This window comes from Ictalurus punctatus, chromosome 18 (genome assembly GCF_001660625.3).
Source record: "Ictalurus punctatus breed USDA103 chromosome 18, Coco_2.0, whole genome shotgun sequence".
Lineage (NCBI taxonomy): Eukaryota > Metazoa > Chordata > Actinopteri > Siluriformes > Ictaluridae > Ictalurus > Ictalurus punctatus.
Genome location: NC_030433.2, coordinates 940,481 through 958,725, shown reverse-complemented (window position 1 = coordinate 958,725; position 18,245 = coordinate 940,481). Strand labels below are relative to the sequence as shown.

General features: G+C 40.9%; 3 protein-coding genes across 3 annotated transcripts; 2 read left to right on the top strand and 1 right to left on the bottom strand.

Annotated features, from left to right (window-relative positions):
- Positions 1–260: 260 nt before the first annotated feature.
- Positions 261–3,540, bottom strand: rpl35 (ribosomal protein L35). The gene is given in 4 exon segments (NM_001200129.1): positions 261–456; positions 1,599–1,680; positions 2,696–2,832; positions 3,525–3,540. Coding segments are annotated over 4 exon segments (372 nt in total). The 5' UTR covers positions 3,528–3,540; the 3' UTR covers positions 261–306.
- A 504-nt stretch (positions 3,541–4,044) lies between these two features.
- Positions 4,045–6,248, top strand: LOC108278689 (cytochrome b-c1 complex subunit 9). The gene is made up of 2 exons (XM_017492170.3): positions 4,045–4,221; positions 5,934–6,248. Exons 1-2 carry the CDS (start codon positions 4,081–4,083, stop codon positions 5,976–5,978), a joined length of 186 nt encoding a protein of 61 aa, XP_017347659.1. The 5' UTR covers positions 4,045–4,080; the 3' UTR covers positions 5,979–6,248.
- Positions 6,249–8,980: 2,732 nt separating this feature from the next.
- Positions 8,981–17,829, top strand: nr5a1b (nuclear receptor subfamily 5, group A, member 1b). The gene is made up of 6 exons (XM_017492160.3): positions 8,981–9,082; positions 9,342–9,483; positions 9,640–10,322; positions 14,642–14,761; positions 15,760–15,907; positions 16,973–17,829. The coding sequence occupies exons 1-6, from the start codon at positions 8,981–8,983 to the stop codon at positions 17,224–17,226; spliced, it is 1,449 nt and encodes a 482-aa protein (XP_017347649.1). The 3' UTR covers positions 17,227–17,829.
- The last annotated feature ends 416 nt before the right edge of the window (positions 17,830–18,245 follow it).

Here is an 18,245-nt window from a genome sequence, read left to right as displayed (position 1 = left end):
AACCTAAAATTTGAACCCTACTGTGAATGCTCTGTAATTGTTGCCTATTAGTTGACCATGAATTAGCTGTTCTTCTGACTGCTAAATGCCCTCCCTCCAAACACAAACATTTATTTCTTTAAAAAAAAAAAAAAACTGAACCTAACTTTGCTGAACCTAACTTTATATTTCACAGTAAAGTTAAACTACACATGTTATGAGCAAGTTCTCACAATCCCATAAAATATTGATGTTCCAAAAACCAACAAGACACATGCAGGTCTTTGTCCAGGGGTGGGGCATTTTATTCAAGAAGAACACACAGCCTTAGGCCTTGACAGCAAATTTGCGCATGGAGTACAGGCGTGACCTTCTCTGCATCTTCTTGGTCATGAGGCCCTGCTCGTGCTTGGTGAGCTGCCGGCGGATAGCGCGAGTCTTTCTGGGCCTCAGGTCCAGAGGCTTGTACTTCTTCCCCTAAAGAAAGGAAGCAAATGGGAGAAATGGTTAAAATATATATTTTCATGGAAGTTAAAAATAAATAAATAAATAAATCCACAAGAATGCTATGCTGGCAGTGCAAAAATACAAAAAATAAGAGGGAAACTTGTTAAGTCATGTTACTCTAGTAATAACTAATGGCATTGGGCAGTGTTGTGGGAATATATAACCCCCCCCCCCCCCCCCCCCCCCCCCCCAAAAAAAAAAAAAAAAAAACACTAGGAAGACAATTTCCCTAGGGATTTGATGCCTTGTGCACAAAGTTCACTCAAGCTCAACCCTGCCCGGAGGTCACGCTATAAAATGAGTCCATGAGAGACGTAGCTAAAACACAGCCCCCTTACAATGGAGGAGCTGCTAGTCATTTGCACGTCTCAACATTCAGAGCTTTTTAAAATAAACTCAAACAGCCAACTTGTCAGAATTCATGTCTCAGAGAAAGTTGAACTCTGCGTTCATTTATTGAAACAAGTCTCTTGGAGCCATTTTTTTTTGTTTGAAATTGAGATACATGCTGGATTTAGAAACATACAGAATTGACCAGCTCTGAAATGATTGTTCACAGACCCTGCCGGGGAAAAGGAGTAGGAGCATTACGCTCTTGGACTCTCATCCATGGACGACTTGTGCATAATACGGAATTGTTTAAATCTGAACAATCCATATCACGAGTGAGTGCTTAAGTTTCATCAATCTACCTTTACCATCTCATTTTTGAGAAGGGACGATTAAACCATAATGACCTGACAGACTGTAGGCCGCCCACAGCAGGTGTGTGTCTGAGACACTGCAGTGTGCAGCCATGATCGCTGTAGCAAGAGAGTATTCACACTAACTCCACTGATCCAGGAGCCGCGCTGGGTGATCGTCTTGCTGAACATTTCATCAGCACTTGAGGAGTGCAGATCTTCAACCTACTCTGTTCGTTAAGCTTCTACCTGACAAACGAGCAAGAAAAAGGCTGGATTGCCTGTCGCAGAATAAGCCGTGTCTGGGACAAATTGAAAGGTGTACACAGATGCGTTTCTGCACGGGTCGCAAATGAAATTATAAATGCAAGGTGCTGCTAGTCAGTTACATATACAATACCGATCACATTTCACCCCTGTTACACTCACCTTGTAGAACTTCCTCAGATTCTCCTTCTGGGTCTGGTTGATGACAGTAAGAACTCTGGCGATGGACTTACGCACAACACGACTAGAAAGACACAAAAACAGTCATAAGGTGGGTCACTGAACAAAAGACCGCATGCAGACACCAGAATCAATCGAATATTAGCGTCTAGATTTAATGTAGGAAATTTTGAAAATCTATGAGATTTCTGTACAATGTTATGTCTCAGACTGCTGGGCCTGTCTGCGGCATAAGTAGCAGCAAAATTCATTTCAGACATTCATACAAACGAGCTAAATCAGAATATCAAGTCTCAGGATAGTTCACCCCAAAAAATTTAAATTCTGTCACCAATTACTCTGTGTGGTCTGTGCGAGTACTAATACCCCGGTATAGTGATGGGGACACTATACTGTAAAAACAGCACCGTCTTTCAGATGAGACGTTAAACCAAGGTCCTGACTCTCTGTGGTTATTAAAAATCCCAGGACACTTCTCGTAAAGAGTCCTGGGTATAACCCTGGCGTCCTGACAAAATTCCCCCACTGGCCCTCCTTATCATCTCTCCTCTCCACTAATATCTGGTGTGTGGTGGGCATTCTCATCCCGGTGGACGCTACACACTAGTGGAGGTTGAGATTTCCCCCATACAATGTAAAGCACTCTGTCTAGAAAAGCGCCATATAGATGCAACTGTAACCAACTAATTTCATCCTGAAGATGAACAAGACAATTTTAGGGTTGTTTTTTTTTGGTTTGTTTTTTTTGCACAAATAAAACTGGGATTAAACCACTGGAGTCACATGGATTATTTTTACGATACCTTTATGAACTTTTTAGAGCTTGACAGTTTTGGTTACTTTGAACGGACTTGCACGGAGGAACAGAAATCTCCCAGGTTTCACTAAAAATCTCTTCGTTTGTGTTCCGAAGACCAACGAAAGTCTTACGGGCTCGGAACGACACGAGGCGGAGTAACTGATGATGGAATTTTCATTTTTGGGTGAACGACCCCTTTAAATCATGTACGTAAGGACGCACATTAAGAAGGTGAAGTCAGATTACAAGTGTCAGTCTCACACTAAATCACACAGCTTACATCTTTGAAAGTTTGGAGGCAGCACCACCTGTGACCTTAGCCACTCTAAGCTGGGAAAGTTCCACTTTCAGGTCATCCAGCTGCTTCAGCAGCTCCTCCTTCTTCTTCCCGCGCAGATCTCTGGCCTTGATCTTTGCCTAAAACACAAAAAAATCACGGGTTTAGGACGAGAAAGCCCAAACCTGGTCCTATATAACCGGCATGCAACACAAGTCTGATGAAGTGTTTATATTAACCTCGGGTATGAACTTCAATCCAGGAATCTACTCAGGTGTAGACATTTGAGATATTTCACTCAAACAAGTTACAGTATTCTTAATAAATATCACCTCGGGGGAAAGTCAGAAAAATACATCAATAACACTAAAGTGATAACTGCCAATCCAATCTGGATTAAAACCGAGCAGCTATAACAATGCTAACTCACTAGCTATCATATCCCGTCACTAGCTAGCTAATACTACCGTATTACGACTGATATACACTCAAAACTGCAAACAAAGTGAACATTATAGAGGTAGTTGTATGGTTTATCGACAGACTGGCCGCTCGCAAGACTCAATATAACTTTTTTTTCGTTATCTTTATTGATTAATAATTGGAGCTACAGGCTAGCTCACCGGGCCAGAGTGCACTACACACTGCAGCTAAGCTACAAGCAAATAAGAAAAACACCTAACTATGACCATTTCAGACTCGGCGCACAAAATATAGCAACCCAACATTTAAGACAGGAAAGACCAATGTACAAAAGCCCTTTGTTGACCAATTTATGGCTTTAAATCAACAAGATTGCGTTAGATTGAAAAGTCTTCATAAAATCCCTCACCATTTTACTCGACGGCCGCCACAAGAAAGGAAGTAGAAGAGGTCAGACAGGAACATCTACCGGGTTAGAGATGGAACGTACCATTCTCTTTATCAAGATGGGGGCGGACTATTCTGACAGGAGAACAAACTAAGAGGCTTGTTACAAGAGGAATGGGGCCGATACGATTAATACGATGTCTAGGAATTAAATGTAGACCTACGCTGTTGTTATACTCGATTAATTGAATATTTACAATGAACACGTACTCTTGCTTACTGTATTATTATTATTATTATTATTATTATTATTATGGGATAAGCGGTACAGAAAATGGATGTATTAATAATAATAATAATAATAATAATAATAATAATAATAATAAGTGCTTGGTACAGTCATGTCAAAAAACCTTTTTTTTTTTTTTTTTTAAATAGTTTTGTGTGTGAGAGCGCGAGAGAGCGCGACGCGTTTCCTCCATTGACTGTCTTTGGTTTCCTCCAGTGTGCTCTTTTCTGATTGGAGGAGACTCGTTGAAGTTCCCGCCTCTTCCTTCCTCACGAACACCCCGAGCAACATGGCGCTGGTGAGGAATGTCTACAGCTTGCTGTTTAGAAGAACATCGACTTTCGCCGTCACCATCATGGTGGGAGCCGTTTTGTTCGAGCGAGTGTTCGACCAGGGCGGAGATGCTTTATTTGAGAGTTTAAATCGGGGGGTAAGTTGTTTTTTTGTCGCATGCGTGGTTTCATTCAACTAACGATGACCCATGTAGCTAAAGCTAACGCTAGCGGAAGACTGACCTTAGTGTAGGTATCAGAGGACGAGGTCCTGGTTCAGTCCCAAATGACTCTAATCTCACAGCACTTTATCCAGAAAAGCACAATAGAATATGCAAAATGTACAAGCCAAATTTACGCTTTAAATAACGTTAGTTAGTTAACTGGCTGTTTGCAGTGCAACTGCTTGTGTGGACATTAAACCCTAAAGTGCCTTGAATTATTATAGCCATTATATTTAAGGTATGAATGAATCCCCCCCACTCTGTAATGTACAGTAAATACAATATATAAATAGAGCTGCAAGCAGCGATACCGGGGTCAAGCCAATAATCGGCACCATGAGCAGCAAAAGAAGCTTTGTGACATGGTTTTGGTTAGATTTAGATGAACAGTGTATGAGGAGTTAGAAAAAGTACATTTTCAGTAATAAAAAACATTTATTTTTAAAAACAGCTACTTAGAAATATTTTCCAGTAGTTGGTGCTGTTCTGGAACTGCTCAGGTAGTATCTGGACATGATGGTTATCAAACAGGAAAACATTCAAGAGTTATAAGCCAAAAAATCTGTTTTCTATCTCCTGACCAGTAGGGGGCAGTGTGCCGAATCTCTGCAGGTAACCTCAGAGCCTAATGATGATGCGTCCCAAGTTTCGTCACAATCCCTCAAAGCGTTGCAGAGATGCGGCCTCAAGTAAAATTTTGCGTGTTCTTCAAATTCGTTGAAGCGCCATTCAAAAGTGTTCTGGTTTATCAATATTCTGCGTAACTTTTTGTTTAGTGGATGTAGTTTGAAAAATTTAGGTTTTCAAAATGGCGGACAGGAAGTTTCCTTGACCATGATATAATTGATATTATTGTTCTCAGCCTGAACCACGGAAACGATCAAGACCAGTCTCATGACTGTAGGAAAAAGGAGTCAGTAGCTATTAGCATTTATAGAAATAGCATTATCATTTTTGATACAAGTGGTGCTGTCCGAAAACTTTTTTTGAGTCCCTTCAGAGAATTGTGCCAAAAAACACCTACCGAGATTTGTAACGATACGCCAAGTCCCTCGTAAAATACAGCATTTTATGACCAAATTCAAAATCTCCAACATTGGAGTTTTTCATATCGTTGGACTCGGAATGCCCCGCTGAATTAATTGGGTGATCTTTATCCTGTAGTCTGACATGGGGAATACCGAACAGTCTGTTAGAGATTTCAAGAAGATTTTTATTGGGATCATCTTGTACCTTGTGACTAGTAATCAGTTTTTAAAGATAGCTGAAAATGCAGGCTTATCTCACGGTTTTTCCGGTTTGCCACCTAATTTTCCAAGCTCAACCCTTGAAGAAAAAATATACTGTATGAGATGTGCACAAAAGGCATCTAATATTGTACGCAGGAAAACTTGTCACTATGGTTATTGTTCCATTTCCGGGCATTACAAGCTTACTCTGGGCCTCTCCCAAACAGTGCCCTAAACGTTGCAGTCCTGATCACTTCATATATAAGAATACTCAAATGCCTAATTTACTATTCCGATTTTTAAGACTGTCTTGAAAATAGAATATTAGAAAATATGGACCCCGGTATGTACCCTGTCAAGTGCATTGTATGTCTAATATAGCCTAATTGGGATGGTCTCATTTTATTCTTTTTCTAGAAACTGTGGAAACACATTAAACACAACTATGAGAAGGAGGAGTGAGCTGAATGCCATCTAATGTTGTCTCTTGATGGAGCGCCCAGATACCACCACCACCACGACCACCACCTGGCCAAGAAATTGGCTTTGGCAGTGTTTAACGTCATCCGTTGTGGCACTGGGATCCAGAGAGACTGTTATGATCATCATGGAATACTCGGAGCCATCCAGTTGCTCTGCCTGAATATTGCATCATATATCTTGTATTCCTTACATTTTGTAAATGTATACTTTAAATTAAGCCTGTGTTAATAAATCATACATGAGAAGTTACTTTTGGAGCTTTATTTGATCTTTTAATAAGACCTGTGATTCTTTGTGCTTCCATTACAAGGAAAAGAAATGTATTTCAAAGGTTTCCGCCTACTTTTGGTATCTTTAGTTTGTTGAATATTTTCATCAGGGCTTCACCAAAAACTCCAGTGTTGGACCGCAAAATCATATTATGAATAGGTCCAATGGTTGCCAGAAATTATTATTTTTTGTGCCATTCAAGATCATGGACAACATTGTTATATATACAGTTAGGTCCATATATATTAGGACACTCACATGTTTTTGGATGTTTACCAAAAAAAAAATATTCAAGTCACAGTTAAATAATGAATATGGGCTTAAAGTGCTGTCTCATCTTTAATTTAAATGTATTCACATCCACATAGGAGGAAGAGTTTAGGAATTACAGCTCTTTAATATGTAGCCCCCTCTCTTTCAAGGGCCCAGAAGTAATTTGACTCGAAAGCTGTTTTACCGACAGGTTTGGGCTATTCTTTATTTCTTCATCGGTTATGCAGGTAAAAGGTCTGGAGTTGATCCCAGGTGTGGCATTCGCATTTGGAAGCTGTTGCCGTGAACCCTCGGCATGCGGTCCAAGGAGCTCTCGATGTGAGTGAAACGGGCCGTCCTTAGGCTGCAAAAAAATCTATCAATCAGAGAGATAGCAGGAACATTAGGAGTGGCTAAATCAACAGTTTGGTACGTTCTGAGGAAAAAGAAGAACGCGCCGGCGAGGCCTGTAGCACAAAAAGGCCTGGACGTCTACGGAAGACAACAGTAGTGGATGATCGTAGGATCCTTTCGATGGTAAAGAAAAACCCCTTCGGAACATCCAGCCAAGTGAAGAACACGCTCCAGGACGTATGCGTGTCATTATCCAAGTCTCCTATAAAGAGAAGAGCAAATACAGAGGGTTCAGGAAAAGGTGCAAACCATTCATAAGCCTCTAGAATAGAAAGGCCAGATTAGACTTTCAATTCAATTCAATTTTATTTGTATAGCGCTTTTTACAATAGACATTGTCTCAAAGCAGCTTTACAGAAATATATAAACACGGTATACAGATATTAAAGGTGCGAATTTATCCCAACTGAGCGAGCCACTGAGTGGCGACGGTGGCAAGGAAAAACTCCCTAAGATGTTTTAAGAGGAAGAAACCTTGAGAGGAACCCGACTCAGAAGGAACCCGTCCTCATCTGGGTAACAACAGATAGTGTGTAAAAGTTCATTATGGATTTATCTGAAGTCTGTATGACGTTAGGAGCAGCCGTAGTCCCAGCAGTCTGGAATTAGAGAAGATATGAGCTCCATCCAGAGGCAGAGAGGATCTGGATCTCTAGTATCTCCATAAATTCGTGTGGGGCTCGGCGAAAGGAGAGAGGGAGAAAAAAGATAATTATGACTGCGAAGTAGTAGAACAGAATCTAGTCAGGGTAGGCTTGAGTAAACAAATACGTTTTAAGCTTAGACTTAAACACTGAGACTGTGTCTGAGACTTTGCCAAAAAAAAAAAAAATCTAAAAAAAACCTCAGCCCAGTTCTGGCGAAGCATTCTTTGGGCAGATGAAACCGAGACCAACCTGCACCAGAATGATAGGAAGCAAAAAGTATGGAGAAGGCTTGGGACGGCTCGTGAGCTGAAGCATCCCACATCATCTTCAAAACACGGTGGAGGAAGTGTGATGGCATGGGCATGCATTCTTTTCCTGTGTCGCTTCTAAATAGGAAAATGTATGCCCGTGAACGCCTCATGCCAATCATGCATAATTAATTATTAATTGCAACACCTAACTGCTATTTAATGACAACATCAGCAACATCATCAGCAGTCCAAAGCACTTTTCTTGATAAAAACCATGTTCGTTATTGCCGATATTGGCTAATATCTATGTAAACGTCAATATGTAGCAGAAAATTGTTAAGCCCTTCTTCCCCTACTAATTCGCTTATTCGTTGGGCCTGAGTGGGGAATCAAAAGGTCTAATATACAAATGAGTGGCGCCTCCCTAACCTCTGTCTCCAACTGTTGGAGATGGGTAATTCACTGTGTCTGTCACTATGTCTGTCACTGTGTCTTTCACTGTGTCCACATACGCAAGGGTGTGTGTGTGTGTGTGTGTGTGTGTGTGTGTGTGTGTGTGTGTGGTTAATATAAAGAGCTGTCACGCAACTACATACTGTAGGTGTTACAATCCCAGCAGTTAGAAGCCTTCTTTTTCTGGAATAGTGGTCTTTTGACGGATAACACTGCCTGTCTTTCAACAGGAGCAAAGTGACGGTGACCCCGCAGGTAACTCACGTAGAGCTGGACTTGTTTAAACTGAATTCCTAGATATTTATATAGATATATGTGGTATTTTGTATTTTTGATGATGGATAAATTGATGGTTTCTCATCATCATCATCATCATCATCATTAATTAAAGTAGCTACTCGGATATGGTTTATCAGAACTTTAAAAATATGACAGAATATCGGATGGAAATAACTCGCATTAAATATTTCACTTCTCTCTTATTTATTTATTCATTTTAAAAATGGATCTCTTGGTATGTACGACCTCTTACATAGGTCAGAATATATATTAATATATTTATATATTTGATAACATTAAAATGATAAGTTTATGATAAATGTGCTAGTTTAAATATTGCATTTGAATTCTGTTAGCATTACCAGTTGGTGGATGATTGTCGTTGCCTTCTTTCTGCTGTGTGTTGAGAGTCAGGATGGAATGCATCTATAATGTGGATGTGGAAGAGTTGTGCCCAGTGTGTGGGGATAATGTGTCTGGCTATCACTACGGTTTGCTAACATGTGAAAGCTGCAAGGTACAAACTAACACCATTTATATATATATATATATATATATATATATATATATATATATATATATATATATATATATATATATATATATATATATATATTTGAAATAACTATCTATCTTTCAGAGGCCTCAAATTTAAAACAATTTGCAACCTAAAGAGCTCATTTAGAAGCAAGATTTGAAAAAAGAAGTCTTTCTCTGTCTTGTTGATATGCGGTTGCATTCAGAATTTGATATAACATATAGATTTGTGCTTAAAGGGCTTCTTTAAGAGGACAGTACAGAACAATAAGCGCTACACCTGTGCAGAGAGGCAGGAGTGTAAAATTGATAAGACACAGAGAAAGCGCTGTCCTTTCTGCCGTTTCCAGAAGTGCCTTACCGTGGGCATGCGACTCGAAGGTAAGCTCTAAACTAAACACACTGTTTTAGTTCATTAACGGTCTGCAATGGCCGTGAATGCGAACGGTTTATTTTGGGAATGACAACTAAGAGGAGACGAGTAAACCCCTGAGCTTTTGGAAATTTTCAGAAGCTTTTGTTCCTGTTTATTTCCAGCAGTTCGTGCAGACCGGATGCGAGGGGGCCGAAATAAGTTTGGGCCGATGTACAAGCGAGACCGGGCCTTAAAGCAGCAGAAGAAAGCTTTAAACCGGGAGAGTGGGCTAAAGATGGAGTCCATGCCACCTGCCCTGTCATCTACCCTGACAGACTGTACACTTAGTAGCATATTGCCCAATCTGCCAGACATTTCCTCCACTAAAAACATCCTCCTAAACATGCCTTCTTCCACCACATCTACAGAGTATGAGCAGGGCCTGTACACCCTACCTGGATGTGTGAGCATGTCTTCCTACAGCCCGCTTCCTTCTCAGTATCCTTACCAATCTGTGCCCTGTCGCATCATCAAATCAGAGTTTCCCGACCACTACGCCAGTAGCAGCTCACCTGGCTCCACTGGGGGATACACTTACACTGATCAGACTCAGACCATGAGCTCACCCACACCACACACAGGCCTGGACTTGCCAGCGTTGGTTTTGGAGTTTGTGCGCTGTGAACAGGATGAGCTGCTGGTGCAGAGTAAGATCAGCACTCACCTGGCGCTTCTGCAAGAGAACCAGAGCTCCAGCAGTATCGAACCACTCTCAAGCTTTGGCCTAATGTGCCATATCGCAGACCAAACACTATTCTTCATTGTGGAGTGGGCACGGAGCTGCAGCTTCTTCAAAGAACTAAAGGTAAGGGAGAAACTCATAGCAAGAAGAGGTGAGCAGTGCTACAATGCAGTTTATCGGAGCCTAACATGGTAAACATTTCCTGATTGTTAACCGCTCGACAGTAATAATAGCCCTGGATGGTCGCCAGTACAGCCATAACGCCAACCCCAAGACTAACACTGGTAGAAAATTTCCTGCAGATCTAATATCAGCTGAAGTCCAATGCCATTTACACCGCTCCCCGTTAGTGCATTCCAAACACCAACTCTCAACACACTTAGAACAGGAAACATGATCACACAGTTATAGTGAAATGGCATGATAAGGTTTGCAACTGATACGGTGATATGACGCTAACATTTAACAGTGTTTGGAGGCTTCACTCAGCAATTTCATCTTGTATGTCTGTGACTGTCTGAGTCCTCAGGTCCTCCCAGGTGTACAAATGGCTTTGTGGTCATCAATCGTGTTTGTAGAATTCTACCCCAAATACAACTTTGGGGGCAAATACATTTTCACACAGGCCCAGTTGGTATTGAATTGGACTTTTTTTTTGCTTCATTAAATAACATTATCGGTTAAAAACTGTATTTTGTGTTTACTCAGGTTGCCTTTGCTTTATCTTAGGTCATAATTTCTGAAACAATTTAGTATGAGATTCACACAAAAACAGAAGAAGTCCGGATTGAGGCAAAAATGTTTTTCACAGCACGGTATAATATCAATTTAAATATCTGAGTGGTTTTTCGTTAGCTTATGAGTGGTTACATTAACTTTTACATAAACCATTAGTCAAGTATTTCCTTCTACTGAGTTTTCTTATCCAGCTTATTTAAGCAGTATCAACGGTATACATGTATAATTCACAAACAGAGGTCTTACCATGCATCACACACACACACACACACACACACACACACATCTGCTGCCTGCTATAGACTGTCATCCTGTCATCCCTGAGTCATCACTAGCAGAAATATATGCCCAGCTGCATTCAAATCTATCTGCATTTAGTCCAGATGCAGTGGAGCTCAGCTTAGTAATAATGGCTGTGGGAGCGGATTTGGGTTCAGCAACTGAGTGCACGAAAACTCTCACTGTGCTGATGGACTGTTTCCGCCTTATATTGTCACACCTGGCCAGGTGAACTAAACACACATATTGAATTTCCTAACAGATAAACAGCTTCTGCATATGAGGAATTACGCGCAGTATGTATAGTCAAGGGTAAATAGGGTTACATTATTAGAGTGTCCTTATACTCATAGGGCCGTATACAGAGTTGACTTAAGTCATGTCAGTATTTATATGGGGGAAAATCCCTTGCGTTCGGGTTAGTGCAACCTTTGTCTTCTGGTAGAGGAAGTCACCACAGTTTGACAATTGACATTGCCTCTATGTGTTCACCTTTCTTTATAGTCGACTTCTCAACTCGTCTTGTGAACGGGCCCTGCCACTTGACGAAGAATTTAGTGCTTGATATGGGTAGTAAAAATAAGAATTTGAATCTCCTGGTCCTGGCAGGAATTCTGGGTTTGGCCACAGTGAGACATGTTTAAGGTCAGGTATCCAATGCAGACACTGCTTGCTTACCAATAACACATGCAATACGTCTACCGTACTTAACAGGCTGTAGGGATGACCAGTAAAACAGCTGTCTTAACCTAAAGCCATTTCATGCTACATCTTCCACTGATCCTCCCCTGTGACATTGCCAATGATCTCCCTCGTCCTAGCCAGGGTGACACCCCAGTCTGATATCCAGGCAGAGAATTTTCTATATTTCTGCATAAATATGACCTGAAACATCATCAGATTTTCACACAAGTCCTAAAAGTAAGTAAAGAGAACCCAATTCAACAAATGAGACAAAAATATTGTACTTCGTCATTTATTTATTGAGGAAAATGATCCAATATTACTTAATTGTGAGTGGGAAAAGTATGTGCACCTGTGCTGTCAGTATGTGGTGTGACTCCTTGTGCAGTAATCACTGCAGATAAACGTTTGGGGTAACTGTTGATCAGTCCTGCACATCGGCTCGGAGGAGTTTTATCCCGTTCCTCAGTACAGAACAGCTTCAGCTCTGGGATGTTGGTGGGTTTCCTCACATGAACTAAGTGGATTAAGGTCTGGACTTTGACTCGGCCCTTCCAAAACATTCACTTTATTAACCATTCTTTGGTAGAATGACTTGTGTGCTTAGGGTTGTTGTCTGGCTGCATGAAACACTTTCTGTCATAACATTTTTCTTTAGAATTCAATGGTATAATTCAGAAGTCATTGTTCCATCAATGATGGCATGTCGCCCTAGCCCCTCCTTTACATCTGTGGGCACAGTTTTCACAGGAAATTTCCCCTAAGGTGCAAACCGTACCAGCTTGTCTAGAGATCATGGACAAGACCTTTGTGACTCACTGTGCACAATTCACCAAAAGAGATGCACTGTATGGCCAAAAGTATGTGGACACCTGACCTTCACACCCATATGTGGGCCTTCCCCAAACTATTGCCACAAAGTTAGAAGCACTGAATGCTCTAAAATGTATTTGTATGCTGTAGCATTAAGAATTTCCTTCTTTGGAGCTAAGAGACCTAGCCCAAACCTGTTCCTGCTTGACAATGCCCCTGTGCTCAAAGCAAGGTTTATAAAGGCATGGTTTGCCAAAGTTGGTATGGAAGAACAGCAGTGGCCTGTACAAAGCCCTGACATCAACCCTACATCAATCCTAGTATTTGGGATGAATTAGAGAAGGATTGTATGCCAGGCCTTCTTACCCAACATCAGTGCTCAACCTCACAAATACTCTTGTGGCTGAATGGGCACAAATCCCCACAGCCACGTTCAAAGATCTCGGGGAAAGCCCTCCCAGATGAGTGGAGGTTATTATAACCGCAAAGGGCGGATGTTCAACAAGTCCATATTGGTCAGGTGTTCACATACTTTTGGTCATATAGTTTAGCACTGAATGTCTGAAGTTCTCCTGTATCTACATCTTGCAGTGGAGATTTGGCTGAGATCGAGGCAGGATCAGCCAGAATTAAGAGTAAAAAAACACAACTCTGAAGTTGACCATCAGAGATCCAGGTGGACGAAATCTAATGGCCAACTCATAGATGTTTGAGTTTCTGGGATTTATACTGAAACGTGATGTGGCAGGTCAGTGTTTCTGATTATCCTCATTCAGTGCTGCTGATCGCTTGTTGTTTAAAGGGACCCCTTACACCTAACCCCCTGGGACTGTACTTTGGGGACATAACATCAGAGGTTTTGATAAATTTCTGTCCAGTGTCTTCCTGGAGAGACTGACTTAACCCCCCTCCCCATTGGAGCAGAGTGGCTTACCGTCTGGGTTGCTGGGTATCTTGCAGATCTAGGTTGTTGAGCATTGTGCAGATATCTTCAAGTGAGCTTCAGAGGGCAGTTTATGACTATCCCAGGCAAAAAGTAGAGTTTATATAAACAAGGAGTGTCCTTCCTAGCCCTTTGTCAGCCTTTATTGTTATGGTTCGTGGCTGGATAGGAAAAGGGCATGTTTTAGGGCTTTTATCACTGGAAAGGTTCTTACACAAATTCACACACAGTCATAGAAAACATTGGGAGAAATGGTTGGAGCAGCTATTATTTACCGTTTGAGAGGTGCTCCAGTAAAAAAATTAATTCAGTATATCGTTTAATTCATTATATCTTGGACCTGAAAGCAAAACTCCATGCATGGGTTGCAGGAGAACTGTTCCTGGCTGAAGAAAAGCAACCACGGCTCTATAATAGATGCTCTGAACAACAGCAGTTCTCACCAGGAGACCAAGTCCCACATCCAGGTCAAAATGACTCACTAAGTGGCAAGGGCCTTCTCAGTGACAAGTTTACACAGTGAGCTGGGGAGGTTTACTGAGAGGTCATGCGCAAACACAGCAGATTTACTACCTCAAACTCCTTCAAACTTGGAGTGAGATGTTTCATGTTGCTCTGGTGACAGCCCTGGCAGAAAGATATGAGTTGCGTCCGGAGTCTCCAAAAATATACCCCCACTTCAATCCCTTTGGACGATCACAATGTCCCAGAGAGTAGAGGTTGGCAAGATATACACTGAGTTTTCAGACAGAATTCAAGGCCAACTGGAATTAATGGTGATCTAACAGTTTTTTGTCCCTCACTGCGTTTGGGACGTTCCACATGTCGGCTTGCATACTGCTGCATACAATAGTTACGCTTCCCAGCCTCATTTTGGATACCAATATACATTACGTCTGGTGCAGGTGTTCCTGTGACTGTTTTTTTCCTTGGTACTGACCAGAATGTTTAAAAATTTACCTCTCTCTTATTTACCCTCCCTCAGGTGGGGGATCAGATGAAGTTACTACATAACTGCTGGAGTGAGCTGCTGGTGCTTGATTATATCTCCAGACAAGTGCATCATGATGAACACGACACTATATTGCTCATTACTGGACAGAAGGTACAGTTATACACACATACACCCACCAACATACACACACACACACACACACACACACAAAAAAAACCCTTCGTTATTTTAACATGTGACATACAATAAAGGAAGAAATGCTTACCGATGTTTAACAGGAAAATATACCGGTCAATTCGGGCCGATGCGATTATTTTCACAAAATCTTGTGCAGATTTTTAAATGATCCAGTCCAAATGTGCACCCTGTTTCATTACTATAAAAACGTATTTGTTATACCTTTGATTATTTTTAGTATCTATTATAGATTTATTAAGCTCATTAAAGAATTTTAGCAGTGTAAACAAGGCAAGGCAAGGAACGAAAACAGAAAAAACAGAAACAGGATAAAAAAAATCAGAATATCAGAATCACTGCTTGGGAATGACTGGTAACAAAGATACAGGGCATTTACTTAACAGTGACCGTGAATGTGTGTTCATGGTTCATGGAGTTCATGGTGGCCATGTTTTTAGCCTGTGTTGTTCTCTGGAAGATGTATTGTGATGACTTTTTTGGTGTTGATGTGACTGTAAACCACTCCCTCCCCATCTCTCTCGAATTGGGGGGTTTTCTAGCCCTGTCCCTTGGTCTTGATCCTCTGCAATTTGGGTGGTGAGCTTGAAACTCCTTACATAGCAGTGGGTCAAGAACTCAGGAAACTCAGCATTTTGTACTGTTGTCCATGGGTTCCAGACTTCAGGCAGTCATTGACTGCAAAGAATCGGCATCCGAGTATTTAAAAAAAAGAATCCTTATATTTACAATTATGTTAGTTCGTCCAATTACTTTTGAGCCTGTGAAAATGGAAGGACTATGTAAATAAAAGGCTGCAATTTCTAAACGGTTAACGCAATATGTTTGTTAAACCCCCTGATTTACAGCTGAAGGTCTTACACTTCCGTCAGTTCAAAATATGCAGTGACATGTCTTCGGGATGTAGAATGGCACCATGTAGTAAGATTCACCAACATATGTATGTTTGTTAGGTGGATCTGACTTCTGTGCTGACTCAGGCAGGGGTGACCCTGGGTGAGTTGGTGCGAGGGGCACAGCAACTGACCCAGCGTCTTCAGGAGCTACAGTTAGACTGCAGAGAGATCACCTGTTTTAAGTACCTCATCCTGTTCAATCCTGGTGAGACCACGATAACACAATGTTTGTACACAGAAAACATCAGCAGATAATGTGGTATACCTAAAGCTCTGATATTTGGTTTCATGATTACCATACCATGAATCTTTTAATTCAGTACCATCCCTACTGTAGTATTTGATGGTAGCGTGGTAATTTGATCTTATTGTGTGATGGTGTTGTGTATTGATAGTGTTTTTTAACTGTAGGAGAGGTGTCCATGCATTACAGAGCCCTATGATGGAGACCGCTGTATTACAGTTAGTTCATGGGATTGTGTTAGTATTTTGATTATATTGTGGATTCATACTTAAGTTACATTGTTTGCATAAATGAATGGGGATTAAACTGAAAACCTCCAAATATCCGAACAGCCTCGATATAACGTTACTAGGAAAGCGTCGATACAGCTAAAACGAATAATAACATCTTTAGGGTCTGTCAGTTCTTATTGCCGAAGGCTTGAATATTTATGGAGGTACATTTTTAATCTGAGTTAGAATTGATTCCTTTTTTCACTCTCCTCTCCATGCTGAATCTGGTACCGTCTCCGCTAATGTGCGTGAATAAAATATTATCGGAGTATCGGCGTTTACTCGGTCTGAAGACATGCTTTTTGAGTGTCATTCCATCTCCATGATTTGACCCAGGCTAATAAATGTTGTTCGTCAGGTTCTAATCTCTTTATTTTAAAATAAGACTCTCTGAATCACACTATTTTAATGCCAAATGAAGTTGTATTTTCAATGAAGGATTAATGGATTAACCCCATGTTGGGGCGTGTGGATGCTTCACAAGAAATTGGCCCTTTATTCTTTTAATTGTCTTAGCTGAGAGTAATTTAGAGCTTACAGTGAAACAAAGGCTGTGTGTGTGTGTGTGTGTGTGTGTGTGTGTGTGTGTGTGTGTGTGTGTGTGTGTGTGTGTGTGTGTGTGTGCACTCTTTCTACTCATTCTGTCAATAACTATCATTATATCCCTCACAGTTTCTCCCTCTCTCTCTCTATTATTTACCCCAACTCAAACTGTCTGGTCTTTCATCTCTGATCCATATTCATTTATTGCCAGATGTGAAGCTGTTGGAAAACCAGGAATATGTGGGAAACGTGTATCATCAGGTGAATGGGGCATTGCTGGAATACACATTGTGTGTGTATCCGCAGCATGTGGACAGATTCAGTCAACTGCTGCAGCATCTGCGAGAGCTACGAGCTCTAAGCACTCAGGCTGAGGATTACCTGAGCTACAAACACCTCAACGGAGAGGTACCATGCAACAAACTGCTCATAGAGATGCTGCACGCCAAGAGAGCCTATGTCTGACCCAAAGACAAGCTACTGCGCTTGCACAAACACAAAAATATACCCTCATGGTTATGCACACAAAAGCTCTATGTCCACAGAAGGATTGGTAGTAAACAATTTAATCAGACCTTAAATGGAATACACACTGGACAGCCATGTCTCGGATGACTTTTTATCTGATTGTGTGGAGGTCAAATAAACGTTCCTTAAGTTTTGGACCTGCTTGCCCCTCAGTGCTCCTCAAAACCTGGGGTAAAGTCAACAACAAAAAAAAGTGTATAATTAATCATGTTTGCATTTTGTGGTTGTTTGCGACCCGCCCCCTGTTTGATAGACAGCTACGGTACGCCTACTGTTCTAAAAGACTATGATCATTCAGGGTCAAAGACTATGATCGTTCTAAGTTCTACTTGGAAACAGTCGTAATGAAGAGAAAAAAAAAAAAAAACAGGCTTGAATAATGCAGGTAATGAACTTTTCAACCAAACAGACTAGTTGTGGCTGTAAATTCTCGAGGTTATGGAATGGTAGTTTGTTCATTATATCTCATAGGCTGTAAGTATCTTTAACATAAATGTGATTACTTATTAACAATACTTGTGACATCGTTCCCTGTAAATTCTAAATAACACAAACCTGTTTAATTCAAACTCATTGTCATGTAAGTCTTAAGGCAGTTTTTAGACTCTGTCAATAAATCTTTATGTGCAACATATTTTTGTTGAATGCATTCATGAATTCTTCAAAAGTGTTTGTGATGACATTTTAAATACTGTAGAGAATTTTTTGTTTTGTTTTTGTCTTTTATCGAGGTGAAATTCCAACATCTAACATCGAGCAGCTTTAATGTTGGGTCATGTATTCATTCATTCATTCATTCATTCATTTTCAGTAACTCTTTTTTACATTGGTCAGGGCTGTAGTGGATCCGAAACACTGGGCAGGAATACACCCTGGATGAGACACCAGTCTACTGAAGGACACCATGAACACACATTCCATTCACATCTAGGGGCAATTTAGCGAAGCCAATTCAC